The sequence below is a fragment of the Watersipora subatra genome, chromosome 1 (assembly GCF_963576615.1).
Source record: "Watersipora subatra chromosome 1, tzWatSuba1.1, whole genome shotgun sequence".
Taxonomy (NCBI): domain Eukaryota; kingdom Metazoa; phylum Bryozoa; class Gymnolaemata; order Cheilostomatida; family Watersiporidae; genus Watersipora; species Watersipora subatra.
In genome coordinates, this window is record NC_088708.1 from 24,025,263 (window position 1) to 24,041,990 (window position 16,728).

At 38.0% G+C, this 16,728-nt stretch overlaps 1 protein-coding gene across 1 annotated transcript in view; it reads left to right on the forward strand.

The window, feature by feature from the left end:
- LOC137394612 (acyl-coenzyme A synthetase ACSM3, mitochondrial-like) overlaps nt 1-16,728 on the forward strand; it is a 36,598-nt gene that overhangs the window by 8,605 nt on the left and 11,265 nt on the right. Inside the window, exons 2-4 of the mRNA XM_068081354.1 lie at nt 15,438-15,644; nt 15,867-15,955; nt 16,194-16,306. Of these exons, the coding sequence (XP_067937455.1) occupies nt 15,456-15,644; nt 15,867-15,955; nt 16,194-16,306 (391 nt within the window). The 5' untranslated portion in view covers nt 15,438-15,455. The remainder of the gene's footprint in view (nt 1-15,437; nt 15,645-15,866; nt 15,956-16,193; nt 16,307-16,728) is intronic.

A 16,728-nucleotide genomic window follows, 5' to 3' on the forward strand; every position in this document is an offset into this window, starting at 1 on the left:
GATATTTACTAATACCGTAAGGTTTCAGTGTGATGAACAGTGGTTGTTAACTTATCTTTAGGCACAAGATATTTACTAATACCGTAAGGTTTCAGTGTGATGTTAGCTGGTTCGAGGTCAAGTTCAGGACAAACTTGTTTATACAAAGTGTACGGTATTGTTGAGATTCCAGCCCCGGTGTCCAATTCCATCTTCACTTCATGGTCATTTATGAGAGTGTTTACCATTATCGCTGGTATTCTTCCGGATATTGAATTTATGTGTGCAATTTCAGCAGATTCCTTTTTCCTATCTCATAGAGCACTAGTTGTGGCTTGAAGAGCATGAGTGTTCCTAGCTTGCTTAAAATGTGTTTTGCCTTGAAGTCTCTGTCTTGATTCTGGATTTGCTGCCTTCCTCTATCAGACAGCTTGTAGATGTCCTTTTAGACCACAGGTGAAACACTCTGGTTGCAGATGCGGACAGTTCTTTCTCATGTGCTGAGTACTACCACATGAACGGCAAGGTCTTTGCAATGTTAAGGTTCTTGCTGAGTGACGATACATCCACGTTATTAGAAGTTGAGTTAAGTGAGGACACCAGAACAGTTTGTGGTGAACGAGGCTTTCCAGCCATACTTTGAACATCTTTGTCAGCTTGTTCCATACCTCTAGCTATTTCTAAAGCTTTATCTAGTGTCCATTCAGCCTCGGACAGAAGTTTTCGACATGCGCTGCCAGAAGAGATGCCACACACAAACTGACCTCTCAAGACATGTGGTCTAAAATCTGCATGAAAGTTACAGTGCTCTGAGAGTGATTGGAGTTGCGCTATGAACTGGTTCACTGTTTTTCCTGGTAGCTAATTCCTCTGGTGAAAACGGTACGCCTCCGCAATTTCTAGAGGTGCTGGAGACAAGTGATTAGTTAAAAGCTGAGTAAGTGCATCAAAATCTTTGTTTTTGATTATATCTGGTGTTGTGAGGCTGCGCAAAAGTCTGTAGGTTTTAGGCCCTATAACACCTAGGAAAGATGTTTTTTTAGCATCTGTAATCCCATTTGCTCCAGTAAACATTTCAAACTTTTTTAAATAGAGACTGAATGTCTCTAAGGAGTCATCATATGGGTCCATGTGTCCTATGGATCGTGCCATTGATAACAGTTTAATTCGAGTCAAAAAGGAATTAAAAGAACTGCACCCAGTTAATTTTGGTTGTTGTGTTGTTGAGCTTGTGTCAAACTTTACTATTTCACTGCACAGAAGATAATATGTTAGAACTGATACAACTTGCATTCTTTCAGACTTGGTCTGTATATATGTTCGCTTTGTTGATATTTACATTAATAAAAGGTGTGTGCCCGATCACCAAGTGAATCCCATCCTCGTCGCCATTTGTTATGTTTACCTGTTATGGTAGATGTGTAGTATCTGTAGTAGCAGTAGTTGTAATTATAATTGTATTATTTATATAGTGTGCACACATGAGCCCGCGACATGTTTGATGAGTATTAAACCGTTAATCGTAAAGTTATTCTAGTAGTCATGAAAGGCTTTTTGTTGATTGTCTTATTTACATGTGGATGATTGATAGTTGATGTGTGTAAGTCCGTACGCATGCGTGTTGATAACTGATATGATAATGTAGGAGTAGATAACCTCTAACTATGTGTAACATTATAACAAGAAGATAATTGCTAACTATGTATAAGAATAATCATGCTAATGATACTATATACATTACAATAAATTTACCTCCATTTTCGTATCTTCCTCTTTACGTCACGAATGGAGCACCCAGTCGAATCTGAGCTTTTCAAAAGATGGCCTCATTCAAACGCTTATATCTCTGGACAGGGTTAGTCTATAAAGACAAAAATTATATCAAATTGTAGCTTTATTGGTCTTAGTTTCATGAAATCCACTTTTTTGACGCAATTCCATTTTTAACAACACTTTTTATCACATCAGTAAAACCAAGCATTTTTGTGCAAAAATTTCATGATGTATAATACAGTGATTCAACGCAACCTCTGGCAATCCTATGGCATTTGAAAATTTTTTGGTGAGTCCATTAATTATTCCTGTCATTGAAGGTGCTCCATCAGTTGTTAGGCCAAAGAGCCTAGAAGGGTCCAGTTCAAACTTATCCATCAGCTTCACTACTTGGTCACAAATGTCTTGTCCAGTAGTTGTTGAGGACATACTGGCCATCTCTAAAAATTCTTCAATTATTTCAAAATTATCTGTGGTGCCTCGGGTGAAAACAACCAATTTGGCAGTGTCACTAACATCTGTGCTTTCATCAAGAGCAAAGCTATATGATGTGCATCTCTATTTGTTTTTTCAAAGTCTCTTCAATGTTTTTCGAAAGCTGGTTAATCCTGCGTGCCACAGTAAAACGAGACAAACTGGTTTGTTGCAATAACTGCTTTTTTCAAGACAGGCAAAGTCAGTGAATATACCCAAGCAACTTTTTACTAATTTTCCATCACTCAATGGTTTCCCTTTTTCTGCAAATAGCACACAGATTTTCAAGCTAAGCTTGGTTACAAGCTCAGTCTTTCTTATATGAAGTAAACACCTCTTTTTGCTTCTTAATTGCCGTGGTCATCTGTTCCAGCTTGTCTAATCTAGCTTGGCCTAACAAGGTATCATAGGTGGCTGAATGTATTGATGTGTAATGTCATTTGATGTTGTATTTCTTCAATACAGCGATTGTAGCTTAGTAGATTACACATATAACACCTTCGTTGTGCTCAACAAAAAATATTTGCTACTCCAGTCTTTATTGAAAACTCTTCCTTCAACGTCAACTTTTCTTAGTAGCAGACACGTTTAGCTACAAAATTTTTTTTACTTGACTGTTCTATTACCATCGCAAAAAAGCTTTAATGAGTACAATCAGCTGACACAGAATTGGGTAAAATCGATAAATTTTATTTAAATTTGGGATGTAAGTTTAAGAAAGTATTTTAAAAATATTTAAATAAAAATCTATTAAATTTTTGGAAGGAAAATCTGACCTGGAAAGTTCAACTTCCCCAAGAAAAGTTATTTTCATTTTGGTTCGCACTTACCAGCAATAATATTTCCCAACTGTCAAAAAAAGTGCGTGGTCAGTAAACGAGAAAATGTCCGTTTAACCTTGACATCTAGTATGTCCGGTTCAGAGAAGTTAAAAATAATATTATTGAGAAAATAAATTTAAAATACCAGCACTGCAATGCAGGGGCCACATATCTTAGCCTGTGGACCGGATTGTGGCTCCCGGGCCACCTGTTGCACACCCCTGCTATACATCTTTTTTCCAAATACAAACATTGACCTTTTGACAGATAACTCCTTCCAAGCTACTAAGGACATGGAAAACAATTTTTGAGTAAATTTCTGGGCTGGATGACAAGCCAAACGGTAGGCAGTTGAACGCAAACCTCCTGAATGGTGTTAAGAATGTAGTCAGATACTTATCCTGCTCTTTGAGAGGAATTTGATAAAATCCTGAATTGGAATCGAGTTTGGTGAAGATAGCGCCTGTACCCAACTTAGCTAAACTACACTGAACGTGAGCCACTGGGTACACTTCGCATCTCAATCGCTTGTTCAGTTCTGTAAAGTCAACAGAGATCCTAACTTTTTTGTTCTTTTTAAGCACTACTACCATAGGCACGCACCAATCGGTTTGTCGATTTACGGGAAAGATAACCTTGTTAGAGACCATGTCCTCTAACTCTGATTTAATGCTGTCCATTAGCGGATACGGGACTGTACGAGGTGTGTGAATGGTGAACGGTTTGGTGTTGTCACTCAACACAATACCTACACTATCCTCCATCTTGCCTAGCTCTACAAAAAGGTTAGGGAATTCTACCCTAAAAATATCATTAGTGTTACCTACATCATCAACATCACATGTATGTGCTACTAGGCCTAAACAAACACAAGCATGTTTATTAAGCAATGTTTTTAGTTGGTCCACAACGTATAATATTTTGTCAAGACAGGCGTTATCGACAGTTAGCCTACTTTGGAAGCATCCTAGAACAGGTATTACATGTTTACTGGGGCCAATGATCCTTTTCTGGCACCCTTCCAACTGATTGTTTGGACATAGTTTGCTTGGCAAGACTGACACGTCAGCTCCGGTATCAAGTTTGAATTCAACTGGTATATCGAGTTTGTCTACCACAACTAATTTGAACCACACGCTGAAGTCAAGAAATTCGTTATGAGTAGTAAATATTACCTCCCCCAAAAACATGCTGTCTAGGTTGGCAGTTATCTCATTGACTTGTGTTTTAGAGTGGGTAGGGTTAGTTGAAGCAGACCTGCACATTTTACTAAAATGTCCAACACTGTCATATGTATTATACTTGGCGTTTTTGGCGGAGCAGGTGTCTTTGTTATGAACGAGATACCCACATTTTGAACACGGTTTATCACGGGTATCTGTCTTGGAAGCAGCAGTAAAGCTTCAGTTTCCACCAAATTTGGAACGTCGGTGGCGTGAAGGTTGGTGTATGGCATCAACTGAATTTTGTACATCTGCAGTTAGAGTAGGATGAGAACTGGCACGTCCTTTAATGTAGATTTCAACTTGATCAGACTGACGAGCCAAGTTGATGGCAACTTCTTCGGTTAACTTATCCACATCCATTTTCTGCATCTCCCTGCTGCAGGTCACATCCCTTATGCCTACTACCATTCAGTCACGTATCTGCTCGGATCGACTAGCAAAATCACAACGATCAGCAATATCATTCAATGCTCGGACATACTGTTCCATGGTTTCCCCAGCTTGTTGATCCCTACGGAGGAATCTTGATCGTTCATGGATAATATATCTGCGCGAAGAAAAATAGTTTGTAAATGCTGTAGTAACAGTGTTATAAACTTTGCGCTCTGCATCAGTCAGGCTCAAACTTGCAAAGATACTCTCACCCTTACTACCCATGCAGTACAAGAAGCTGCTAATCTGCAGTTCTTGATACTCTTCTTCTGAGAGTTTGGTAATAGCTCGATATCTAGTCCATCTCGAGAACCATTCTGACCATTTTTCTGGTTTGAAGTCAAATTCTCTAGGTGGGCTAAATTTGGCGCCGGCTACCATAACGCTAGATAACGCAAAATCTAACTAATGCACAAAAAGGCAAAATCTACACAAATTTGACTCCTGGGACAAAACTGACAAAAAAATTCCCCAAGCATTGATTTACAACAATTTGTACTGGCCACTATGTTAGTTTATACAGGCAGATAAAGTTAGGTTAAATGGTGGATTAGAATTCACAAAGCTTATTATTGCAAAACGTCCCAGAGTGCCCTTCCACCGGAAGTCATATCTATATCCGGTTAATACAATAACACAACAGACATGTCTGAGATCCGTCTAAAACAAGTGGCAAATAAACCTTAACTATCAGATACATGCCCGGTTGCAGAGAGAAGTTTAAGATTGAATGCTATTCTTCTTATCACTGGTGGCTTTTCGGGCAATTAACTCCGACCTGGTGTTTGCAGGACAGGTATCCTAAACCACTAGGCCACAGTTGCTCTCTAAGCGATAAAAATAACTCAAAATGTTGATGCGTTCTGGTAACACTGAATTACACATTGAAAGTTTTACACGACTTCAGTGGTATTGATTATTTTTTGCAATGGCTACTTTTGTTAAGCCATGCTTTTTTTAACCTGACAGCAACTTTCTAACAGCCACAGTGTTCCTGTAATCTAAGATAGATATTTTTGACTGTATTATCTTTATGCCCTCTGTAGTATTTTTGACTATATAAATTAAATGAATATTACTCCGTATTTTGACCTAAATATTCAATCTGTATAGATTTTCTGGAGGTAGAGGTTCAGGTGTGTCCTAGTCACAGATCAAACTCAAACCTGTTATGTTGCATGATAGTCGTCTTGCTCATCGTAAAGACTGTTTATATTGGTCACTATTTAGGACTGCTAAGTAATTATTCAGAAGAAACCAATTATATGTTTGCAAACAATTGTATGCAGACAGTGTCATTTTTAGTGAAACTGAGACACTATGCATTTAAATATGTGATAATTCTCATCTTAGTATGAGTTGTTGACTTGTCTAGAACTTCTCAGCTGGCTAAGTTTTGCTCTCGGTTTACTGGCCTCTTCAGAACTACCTTGAAATTTACCCGGAGGTGACCACCCTACATTACACCTCCCTTCCAAATGTACTACTCATTCCACGGGTGCTATCGCACCATCAAAATAGAAAACACATAAGCCACTTGACACTATTGCAAACTCCAACTGATAAGACGTGATAAGTATATGCTAAAAGACAAAACATTGTCAAAGGTGATATAAATGAATGATAAAGCTACCGGTATGTATAAAAATGCCAGTAAACCTGAGGTTGATCATGCTAACACATATGTAGTCGACGAATGAATTCTGTTCTCCAATTCTGTACTCTGTTCTCTACTCCTCAGGATACATACAACTCATCAGTCAGCAGATTTGCCCTAAACGCATGCTTTCCTAGTTTTCTGTGAAATAATAGTTTTGGCAGATTCAAAGCAGGCATCTTGTTCTGATTCTTTAACCGAAGTGTACTACGGTTCTCTACCCCTACATATCCTTTAATCTGAGTGTTCTAGTACTCACAGAGCGCTGTCATCGATGGGGTTCAAGCGAAGTTGGTGTTGTACGTTTTAAAGTCTATTGGGAATATGGTACAATGCACAGGTTTAATACGAAGAATTGAGTTCATTGTAAAAGGGTGAAAAAATATGTTCAGCGGTACAGATGTTAGTGTCAACTTATGCTTTTCATTGGTGAGATGATGTCATGATGTGAATCTGAGTGGTATTGTGACAATGAATACTATTTTTTCATAGAAGAGATGACAGTTTTCAATGATTTTAATTTCAGCTGTTGCTACCCAAAACTGAGAGCTTCCGCCCCACATGTATTTTAATCTGGTGCACCCCAACATTGTTGTGAGGCTGTTGATCCTACGCATTGTTGTGTCAGGTAATCTGTTGGCTGCTGTTGCACCTGTGATTGATGCTATCCCTCCTGAAGGGCCTGCAGCGGTTGCTTCAGCACATGTAAGGGCTGTTGCACAGGCTGTCGCCTCGGAAGAACTGAATGAATGCTGGCATGTTCTCGTAATTATGTTCTGTCTTAGCGGTCTCCGCGGTCTGTCTTAGCGTATCTTACACCTGGGATCGATTGCGATGCAATACAGTACCCTCCTTGTTCACAAGAACTTCTTAATTGATCCTACTACTGTAGCTGAAAGTGGCCTTTGCTTTCCATTTTGCTACAACTCTGACTTGGTGCAGCATGCAGCGGACTCCTATCTCTAACCTTATGTCTGGAATTGTATATCCTCGCTTGGCGACTTTTATTTTTAAGTCTTTGTTGATGAAGTGTTGTTCATTGACGTACCGGTCATTGCATATTCCCATGGAGGAGCCCTCTCAGCAAATCCGGAGAATATCTAGATTCCAATGGGGTGTCTTGATAGTTGCACAATGTTGCTTGGAGATTGATGTTCTTTGACAGTAGCCTATTGATAGTCTGAATGACCCTTTTTGCCTTCCCATTACGCTAAAGTGACGTGTTCCATATTTCAAGAAGTGCTGGAAATCCTCTCACTTAAAGTAAGGAGCAATATTTGTCACCAGAGTACGAGTAGCACCATAAGTACATATGACCCTCTGAAAAACTGGCTTTAGGTTTCTAGATTCGCTTGTGTCAACTTTTGCTGCCACAATATATCGGCTGAAATAATAAACTATTACAAGATATTCTGATTCTCTTTTTCACATGTGTCCGCTACTAGCCACCACCAGGGCCATCCTGGAAGTGGCTTTTGACAGATTGGTTCTCTAGGGATTCTTCTGACTTCTGTACACTAGGCTTATTTCATTATTCAGGTCCCAATATCTTCTGCTATTCCTGGCCATCAAACAATTTCAATTGCTTGCTTAATGCATTTAGGCTCACTCTGATGACTGTGATGAATGTCTCTGAGAATGACTTTGTGGTCTTCAATTGGGATGAAGGCTCTGCCATTTTTATAGATTACTCCATCAACTACTGTCCAATAGTGTGCAAAGGTGAAAAACTTCTGAGCTTATGGGCTACTTTCTGGTGTACCGGTCATGAATAAATAATATAATCTATCAGAAGTGTACTTTCCATACCATCAGCAATTGATGGGTAGAGTCTAGCAGGCTTATTGCGTGAAATCAGAAGAACTTCAACCAAATCCTCAACAATTCCATAATTACTCATTTGGTGTCCACATCACAGGATCCTTGAAGACTACATCTGCCAACCAATTATTTTCTGGGTGTGTATGAGATGTTGTAATCATATGCCTTCAAAGAAAGCCAGAGCCCTTGAACTCTCAAGGGAAGTCTTGCAAATTCTTAGGATTGACACCAAGGGCTAGTAGTTTGGTTCAACCTTGAAACTTCATTTGGCCAGGTAGTAATGGAATTTCGAAACATATCTGATCTCTGTTGAAGACATTGTTTGGCATGCGGATGCCACCAGTTTTCAAAACATCTACTTTTTGAATGCACTTGAACCATTTGACGACGTACCAGTGCTTAATAAAGTGTCAGCATCAAACTTACAAAGCATCAGTTTGGCGATGTAGAACAGTTTTTTTCTTCTATCTACTGAGCCAGCTCTGCTGCCATGGTCTCCACACCCATTACTTGTTTTCCTGGAGTAGCTGTCAGAGTGTCATAGTGTCAAGTTTGACAAACTTCAAGTAAATAATTCATTATTCTAAAGAATCGGTATGATTCCTTTCTGTTTTGAGGCCCTGGGAAGACCACAATCTTTTTAGTTTTCTCTGGGTCTAAATAGGTTTATGTCCATCTTTATCTAGCACATGCCTCAAAAAACTTGATGGTCTCCTTGGAGAATTCACATATTTCTTGGTTTAGGGCATCTCCCACTGCGAACAAAGCCTTTAGAACTCACTCAAAAACCTCATCATGCTTCTTCCTTGTAGTGGCCTCCATCAAGATGTCATTCATTTGGCAGATTACTTCTATGATGGCTGGCAGTATTTCTTGCATTTTATGCTTGAAGATCTCTAGTGCTGAAAAAACCCCAAATGGGCGGCGTTTACATTAGTATCGTCTAAACGAGGTGATGAATGTGGTGAGTTTCAGGGAGCTTTCGCTCAGTTTCATTTGGAAATACCCGAAATTAACATCCATCTTGATAAAGTACCTTGAATTGCCCAAATCACTAAGCATCTCCCCTGTGGTTGGTAGGGGATGGAAGTCTCTAAGCACCGACTCCCGAATATGGTTAATTATCAAACAAACATGGATGTTTTTCAGCATTTTCTTTTTAACCTCTACTGATGTATCAAAGATGAACTGGTTGAATATTGGTATACTCCCAGCTCCATTTTCACAAGCATGTTGGCAATTTTCTGATTTTCAGACATCTTACCATAGTTTTTTGCTAGTTTGAAAATTTCAAATGGCAGTTTGAATTTTTCCCACATGGTAGCCTAACTACCACTTGAAAATCGATTCCTTTCACAAATCTGTCATCCTTGGAGTTGGCTTCAGTTATTGTGAATTCTGCTGTAGTTTCCACCTAATCCTTGTTCAACTGCTGTTTAATAGCAAATTTTTGGTATGCTGATTATTGTTAATTGAATTGATTGTCATTCTTCTGTAGGCTGTGTCACTTTACTCAGTCCATATTTACCTTCTTCTGACACCATGAGATACTTTGCAGCAAGATATGTAATAATTCTCACCTCTGGTACAGGTTGTTCACTAGTCTAGAACCTCTCACTTTTTGTTAGGCTTCTCTCCATGTCCCTTGATTTGTTCGTCACTCTAGAACCACCCTAACATTTCTCCGGATGCTACCGGCCTACACTACAAAAACCATAAGTAACTGAGGCCTTATGCTGAAAATTCTTTTTGTGATATATTACTAACATACTTTTGGGGGAGAAATGGACTAACTTATCTTGCGTGTAAAGCTTAAAATGCTCAACAGCCTTTACTTCATCTGCTAGTTTATACTAGGTTGTACAGTAAATCGACTCAATCAGAAAGCTGTTGTAATGATACTTTTTCTTTTGGGGGCATGAGAGAGCACTGCATCACACTAGATTGGCATCTCCGTGTAAAGCAAAGGTGATTTCAGAATTTTTAAGACATTTTAAACCAGTTTTACATCTTATTGGGCTAACTCTTTTTTGCTCTACGGTCAAAAAGGGCTTTTTCTAGCAGGTAATGGGTAGCTATTCTCAAAACAGAGGACCTGTATATAATGCAACTAATATTAAAGGAAAACGTAAACCCATTTGCTTTTGCCACTTTTGCCCTTCCGATCTGCCTTTTCATGCACATTAGTGATACTCAACGTGCAAAAATATTGGCAGCTATTGAGCATGCTTAAGTTCATTTAGACAAGACACTGCGTTTTAGCTTTGCTATTTTGCGTTGTCTACTCTTGCCAAAATAAAGGGCTTAAGGCAGATTCTTGCACGCTACTCCATAACATATTGAAAGTTCTGCTCCTTTCTTCTCACACAGATGTACTGCATGATCTATAAGTGGTTTGTCTTAATCATCGAATATTTTTGTTGAAGACTATTTCATACTTGGCTAACAGTCTGGCAACGTAATCTTTTGTTTTTAGCGCTCTTACAGCCTAGCCAAAGCTTCAGGCAAATGTTTGGAAATTCTCTCTGTTCGCCGAAATTAGTCAAATAGGCTAGGGATTACTTTGGCTCATGTAAATTATGAACATCGTTTCTTCTCCCCCTTGCCGTTTCTCGCTCTTATTTTATGTCTTACTCAGTCTAGTTAGATCACTATATCAGTCCTTCCATGTATGATCAGTTAAGGTTTAAGTTTCCAACAAAACACACCTACACAGCCTTTCTTTCTGTTCTCAGTCTATCAAGACACTAATTTTTCAACATTTTATGACAGATCATAGCGCCCAGATAAAGTTATTACCATTTTCTAGAGTTGAGCTAGCTTTACATACCTGTGCTGTCCATACTTGTGTGTGAGTTCATTTATTTCACATATGTTTTTAAAACTTACATCATATTTATTCTGCCAAAAACTGAATCGTTAGGGTTTTATATTTGCTTATCTTACTAATTATGAAAGTGTTTCCAAGATGGCTATTTTAAAGTGTATTCAACCCCTTTAGCGTAATTATTTTATAGCTAGATCACAGCAATCAGCCATGACTCTATAATGATCAAATTATACAATTTTCATTTTTCTGACTGTTTTATTTTTATGCCCTCTGCCATATTTTTGACTATATAAGCTAAATCAATATTACTCTGTATTGTGGCCTAAATATTCAACCTGAACAGATTTTCTAGAGGTCTACTTGAGTCAATTTTTGACTCAAGGCGTAAGGTTGATAATTTGGAAAGATTTTCATTATAGGTCGCATCCACCACCGTTGCTTTTTATTAATGAGGGGCATTGGAATGGTTTTTTCCAAAGTACCTCTGAAATAGCTCAACTAATATTCGTTTAACTTTGCTATGAGTCAAAATAGAGTTTTGGAACAGTAATCGACAATTGATTTGACTTTTGCTACTTCTCAACTTCAAGAAACGTTCAGCGAGCAAAAGATACCCCTGTCTCTTGACTTGGCTTTTTATTGGCTTCACTTTGGCTTTTGATTTGCTATCGCAAAATAATGCTTTTAAATTGAACTCGTCACCTCTTTTACTTACATTGCTTTGATGGCAACTATCATGCCCCATTGTGGTTTGCTGACAGTGTATGATGCATTTTCGATCAGTCAATGTATACAGTTCTGACCTCTACCCTAGTATATAGGCCTACTGTTCAGGTGCCTTCACGACGTGTGTCAACATAAACTTCTAAACTTTCATAAATTTGCCATAGCTGTTAATTAGGTTGAAATTATTGCAAGCTATATAACATTGAAACCAAAAACTTATAGACTTTGAAGTGTTGTAAATAGACAGAAAACATAATCATTTGTGTTAGGTTTGTTCTAAATATCTCAAGAGGTACAAATGCACACACTATGAGAAGTCTATAAATGCAGTTTGCATAATTGTAGCAACATTTGTGACAAATCACTTTTGATGTGGATTGGTGCCCCTAAAGAGGTCTAATTAGGTTTATTCTGTAGAGAGTATGACTAAGACTTGATAAATCCACCTTTAGCTTCAAACACAAACTCGAGCTGTTTTCACCAACTTTTTTAGGTGTTCAATCAGTGGTCCGTTAGTATTTGGCTTGTCTCTCACCAGCTTTTCACTAATCTTCTGCCAGAGATTATTGATTGTGCTCAGGTCTAGACTTTAGGTCGACCAGTTGAGAAGCTGAATCCCATAATCTTTATACCAGTCGTTCACCAAATATGCTGAGTAACATGATACATCACTGTCTTGAGATAATCAGTGTTAGCCATCTTGGAAGAGATCTTTGGTGCCCTGAATTATTTTCTTCAGCATTTTTATTGACTTTCTGCATTCATTATTCTCTTGAATTTCCTCAGCCTTCCAGCTCCATCTGCTGTCTTACAACGTCTACACCATGATCGAGATTGAATGTTCCACTATCAGTGTCTGACAGCAGAAGAAACTCTTTTAAAGGTTTTTTCGAATATAGGAGTTTTCCGAATTGCGTGTTGTTAATTTTTATTAATTTGAGAATAGAACTTTTCTCTACTCCTAATCTGATGATTTTCTGTCCAGTTCAATTACTTTTGCTTTTTATCTGTCAAAAGGGGTTTACATGCGAGCTTGACAAGCTCAAAGTCTGTTTTCAGCAATTGTCTTCTGGGGCTGGAACGTGCCTTCTTTTGCTAATTGCTCAGTTTTGGATTTGCATCTGACCAGAGTACAGTCAGATCTAATAGTGGTTTTCTGTAGTTTTTATTCCTTGGCCTAGTCTTAAAATTTTTAGTCTTCTGATGCTGCTTTACCACTGTTGATATGTTATTTTTACTAAGCGCTCCTCCTTTGCCATTTCTCTCATATATTTGCCCATTTCGTGCAGGTGAATGATCAATTCTGGCTTATACTCGGGTATTGCTTTGTCTATGAGAACTCCATTTGTGTTTACGCAACTAATGAAACACCCAATTTTGGCTTTAGTTTTATGGTGGAAGATGATGTTGACATTACTCTAAATTAATATGGTCAGTACTTCTCGACGCGGATAGGCTTTTTGTAACACCCTACATAATTACGCTATCATTCCTTAATCTGGTTTTATAGCTAATTAAATATAATCGTAATTTTATTACCATGGCTCATTAATTAGTCTTAGACCGCCATATCTTATTGTACTAATCTTGTATTCTATGACTGTTTGTCTTAAGACCTATAGGCTACCCACCTCACCAGAGTAATGTCTTGATGTCTCTGGATCATTTGACACAACAGTCATTTAGCTTCTATCACCCAGGGTTTACTTTTTAGACTCAACAGTGGAACCTCTAAAATTCTTAAGTTACGGAATGTTGTTTGGATGAAATGTTGCTTCAACTTACAAATGATGTTTCTAGATACAAATGGTCGTAATGCCTTTTGTATTTTGGCCCCAATTTATTGGCTTAAAACCTTCCCCTGGCCTTGAACATCAAGAATATTTAAATTTTTAGGGTCTTGGAGGCTTAGTTTAGACGAAGTAGGCACATGACCAAACATATTTGCCATTCGAATGCAATATTAGATAGTTTCTGCTTTCTTATGGTGGTTCAAACTGTCCATTTTTTATTGTGGCATGAGAATAATAGCATGATTTGTACGGGAGTGGTTAGTTAACACCATGATTCATGAGGCCGAGTTGCTTTTTTGAGAAGAAAACAGAATTAGCTAGTTTTTATGCATGAGAAAACTTTTAAATTAAAGTTGTAAACAACAAAATCAAGCCAAACCACAGTATGGACAAGAAGGTTTTGAACTTCCTAACAGCATTTTTAAATGGAAGTTGTCTCTGCTATCCGCTATTACAACAAAATAAAATAATCTACTAGTTTTAAATTTTAGTCAGCGTCTCGAGGGTAAACCCACAGTCAGGGTACCTATGTAAGCAAGTTTTCTGTTTTTACCTGTTGTAAGTTAGATGCAATCTACAGTTTCGCCATTACCCTCCAGCAGTGCCTTAACTAGTGAGCAGGGCTCACGGCCTCCTAGAGCACAGCTCTGACTCAATTACCCCTAGAACAAGTCTCCATTAGCTCGACAGGCTGCCACCTATCAGCCTGACAATCAAAGACTAGCAAGATTACATCTAATTGTGATAAACTTGATGCGACCTTCGAAAGCCTATCATTATAGAAGTCTTTAAACTTCATGAACAAGCAAAGAACAGCTGTAACTGTTAGCATGAGTATGTGGGCATGGCGATGTGTGCGCAACTTTAATTCTGAGCTAGTTCTTGCTTGCCTTGTTACCTCCCTGATTACTATCTGCAATTTGACTTTTTTATAATAATTGCGATGAAAAAAGAGTGGACTGTGGATACTCATTAGTTGGCAGACTACACGAATACACCGAAGACCGTAGCGTAGGAGCTGGTGAATAGGTAATTGGATTTGATGATGAAGAACTCATGATTGTCTAATCCAGCTTAATATTTTGTAGCTCTTTCCATCAAATTATACTCACTAATAACCTTGCAGTCTGGTGCACCGTGAGAGATCATAATGTATAATAACTATGTGCACAATTATTCTGCAAACAGCAAGGTGGTTGAGTGGTGCAGATGGTAGTGTGCCTGGCCGGGAAGCCAAATATCTGGGTTCGATTACTGTGCGGTGTAATCCTTTCCCCCAATGCTTTTCCCACTGCTTCGGACAGTCAGCATGGACGCAGTTCTTATTATAGTAAAGATTGTAGTAAAGCTTTAAATATTTTTGCTAAGCCACTCCTTTTTTGCAAGCTGCTAGCGTGATCTTTTTTATTTATTTATTTATTGCTTTATTGATCTTTGCTTTTACTGAGTTTTTACCATAACTCTTAACCAATCACATAAAGTATCTTCACAATCGTAATTCTGTTTCAAAGGCTGCATAACACATGAATACAGGTGATAAGAATACTATGTCATTGTAAATCGGGTAGAGAGACAAATACTATATCTCTTTATGTTTTATTCTCTTGCATATTGAACTTTTCTTAATTGATTTCAGTCTGACCTAGAAATCATTCATACAGTATCAGTAGACATAGTAGGTTAAATGTTAGTACTTTTAATACATCTGTACCACTGGATACATCACTCTTAGATAATATGCCAGTCTGGTAATGCCAATTCATCTCATGCTTAGAAAAATTAGTTTTGATGTGCAAGCCTTTGTATGCACTAAAATTGGCGGGTAAGAAAATTGCTATACAAACTACATAATGAGGCATGAACTGCAAAACTTGTTTCTGGGAATATGAACTTGACTTTTTGTAGGAGAGCATGTCGTAGAAAATGCCTGTCTCTGTCATTAAAAGAAGCGCTGCCCACATACACCGTGTAGTGAGATGGTCTCGCTGCTGTCTCAGGTCTGTTTCAAGAACAAACTTTACAGACTATGAGAAAGAGAGACAAGCATTCAAACTAGATGCACCGGAATATTTCAACTTTTCTCGAGACATTTTTGATGTCTGGACATTAAAGGTACTTTCTGCATTTTGCTATTACAAACCAATTATAGCTCTTGTTTCATAAAATTCAGGTGGAGAAACTGATTAGGAAAGACTAGCTTTATTTCGATTGTTCAGCGTACTTGTAATAATTCTACAAAACTAACCAGAGTACGTATTTGCTTTGCTGATATGGTAGTTTTGGGTTAAAAGATATTCATATTATTACTACTTGAAGGATAAATTTGCATTTCAGAAACCAGAACTGACTGCACTCTGGTGGATTGATGAGCATGGAAAGAGCATCAAGTACAGCTATTCAGTTCTTAGCCAATTGTCTAAAAGGTATTTCATGCTAGTACTAGTATTACTGTCATATACTAGTACTATCATATACTAGTACTACTGTCATATAGTACTACTGTCCTATACTAGTACTACTGTCCTATACTAGTACTACTGTCCTATACTAGTACTACTGTCCTATACTAGTACTACTAGTATTACTGTCCTATAATAGTACTACTGTCGTATAGTACTACTGTTCTATACTAGTACATCTTCTGTGTCGGCTTGCATACAGACTGGCCAATGGATTACAAGCTGGTGCAGGGCTGGAGAGAGGAAGCAAGGTACTTGTTATATTACCCAGAATTGTAGAATGGTGGATCTTAACCTTGGCTTGTATAAGGGCAGGTGCGTATGTCAATAGCAAGAAGCATTTGAAATTTTTAAACGTTCAATGTTTACTTTGTCCAGTTTTAGAATGTCTAATAATATTTTATTATATGTAATATATTATATTATGCAGGGGAGTTTTTACCTCACTGATTTAGTCTCTCACGCTGCACATGCAACTCTTCCAACCTGCTTTGACTAGATTGCAAGAGTAGGCCTATACACTAGCGTAAAGCTGAAACTTCTGTTCAACAGTGATACACCGATACGGCCTGTTCAAATAAACATAGTAATAGTACGAGATAATTACATATATGGCTGATTTGATATCAGAACTTTAGTCTCTCCTGTTTGTAAAAGTTCTTATACACCTGGTCACACGTGTCTATAATTTATCTTAATGACTACTCTGCTGCGCTTTGTAGTCATTATCAATAATG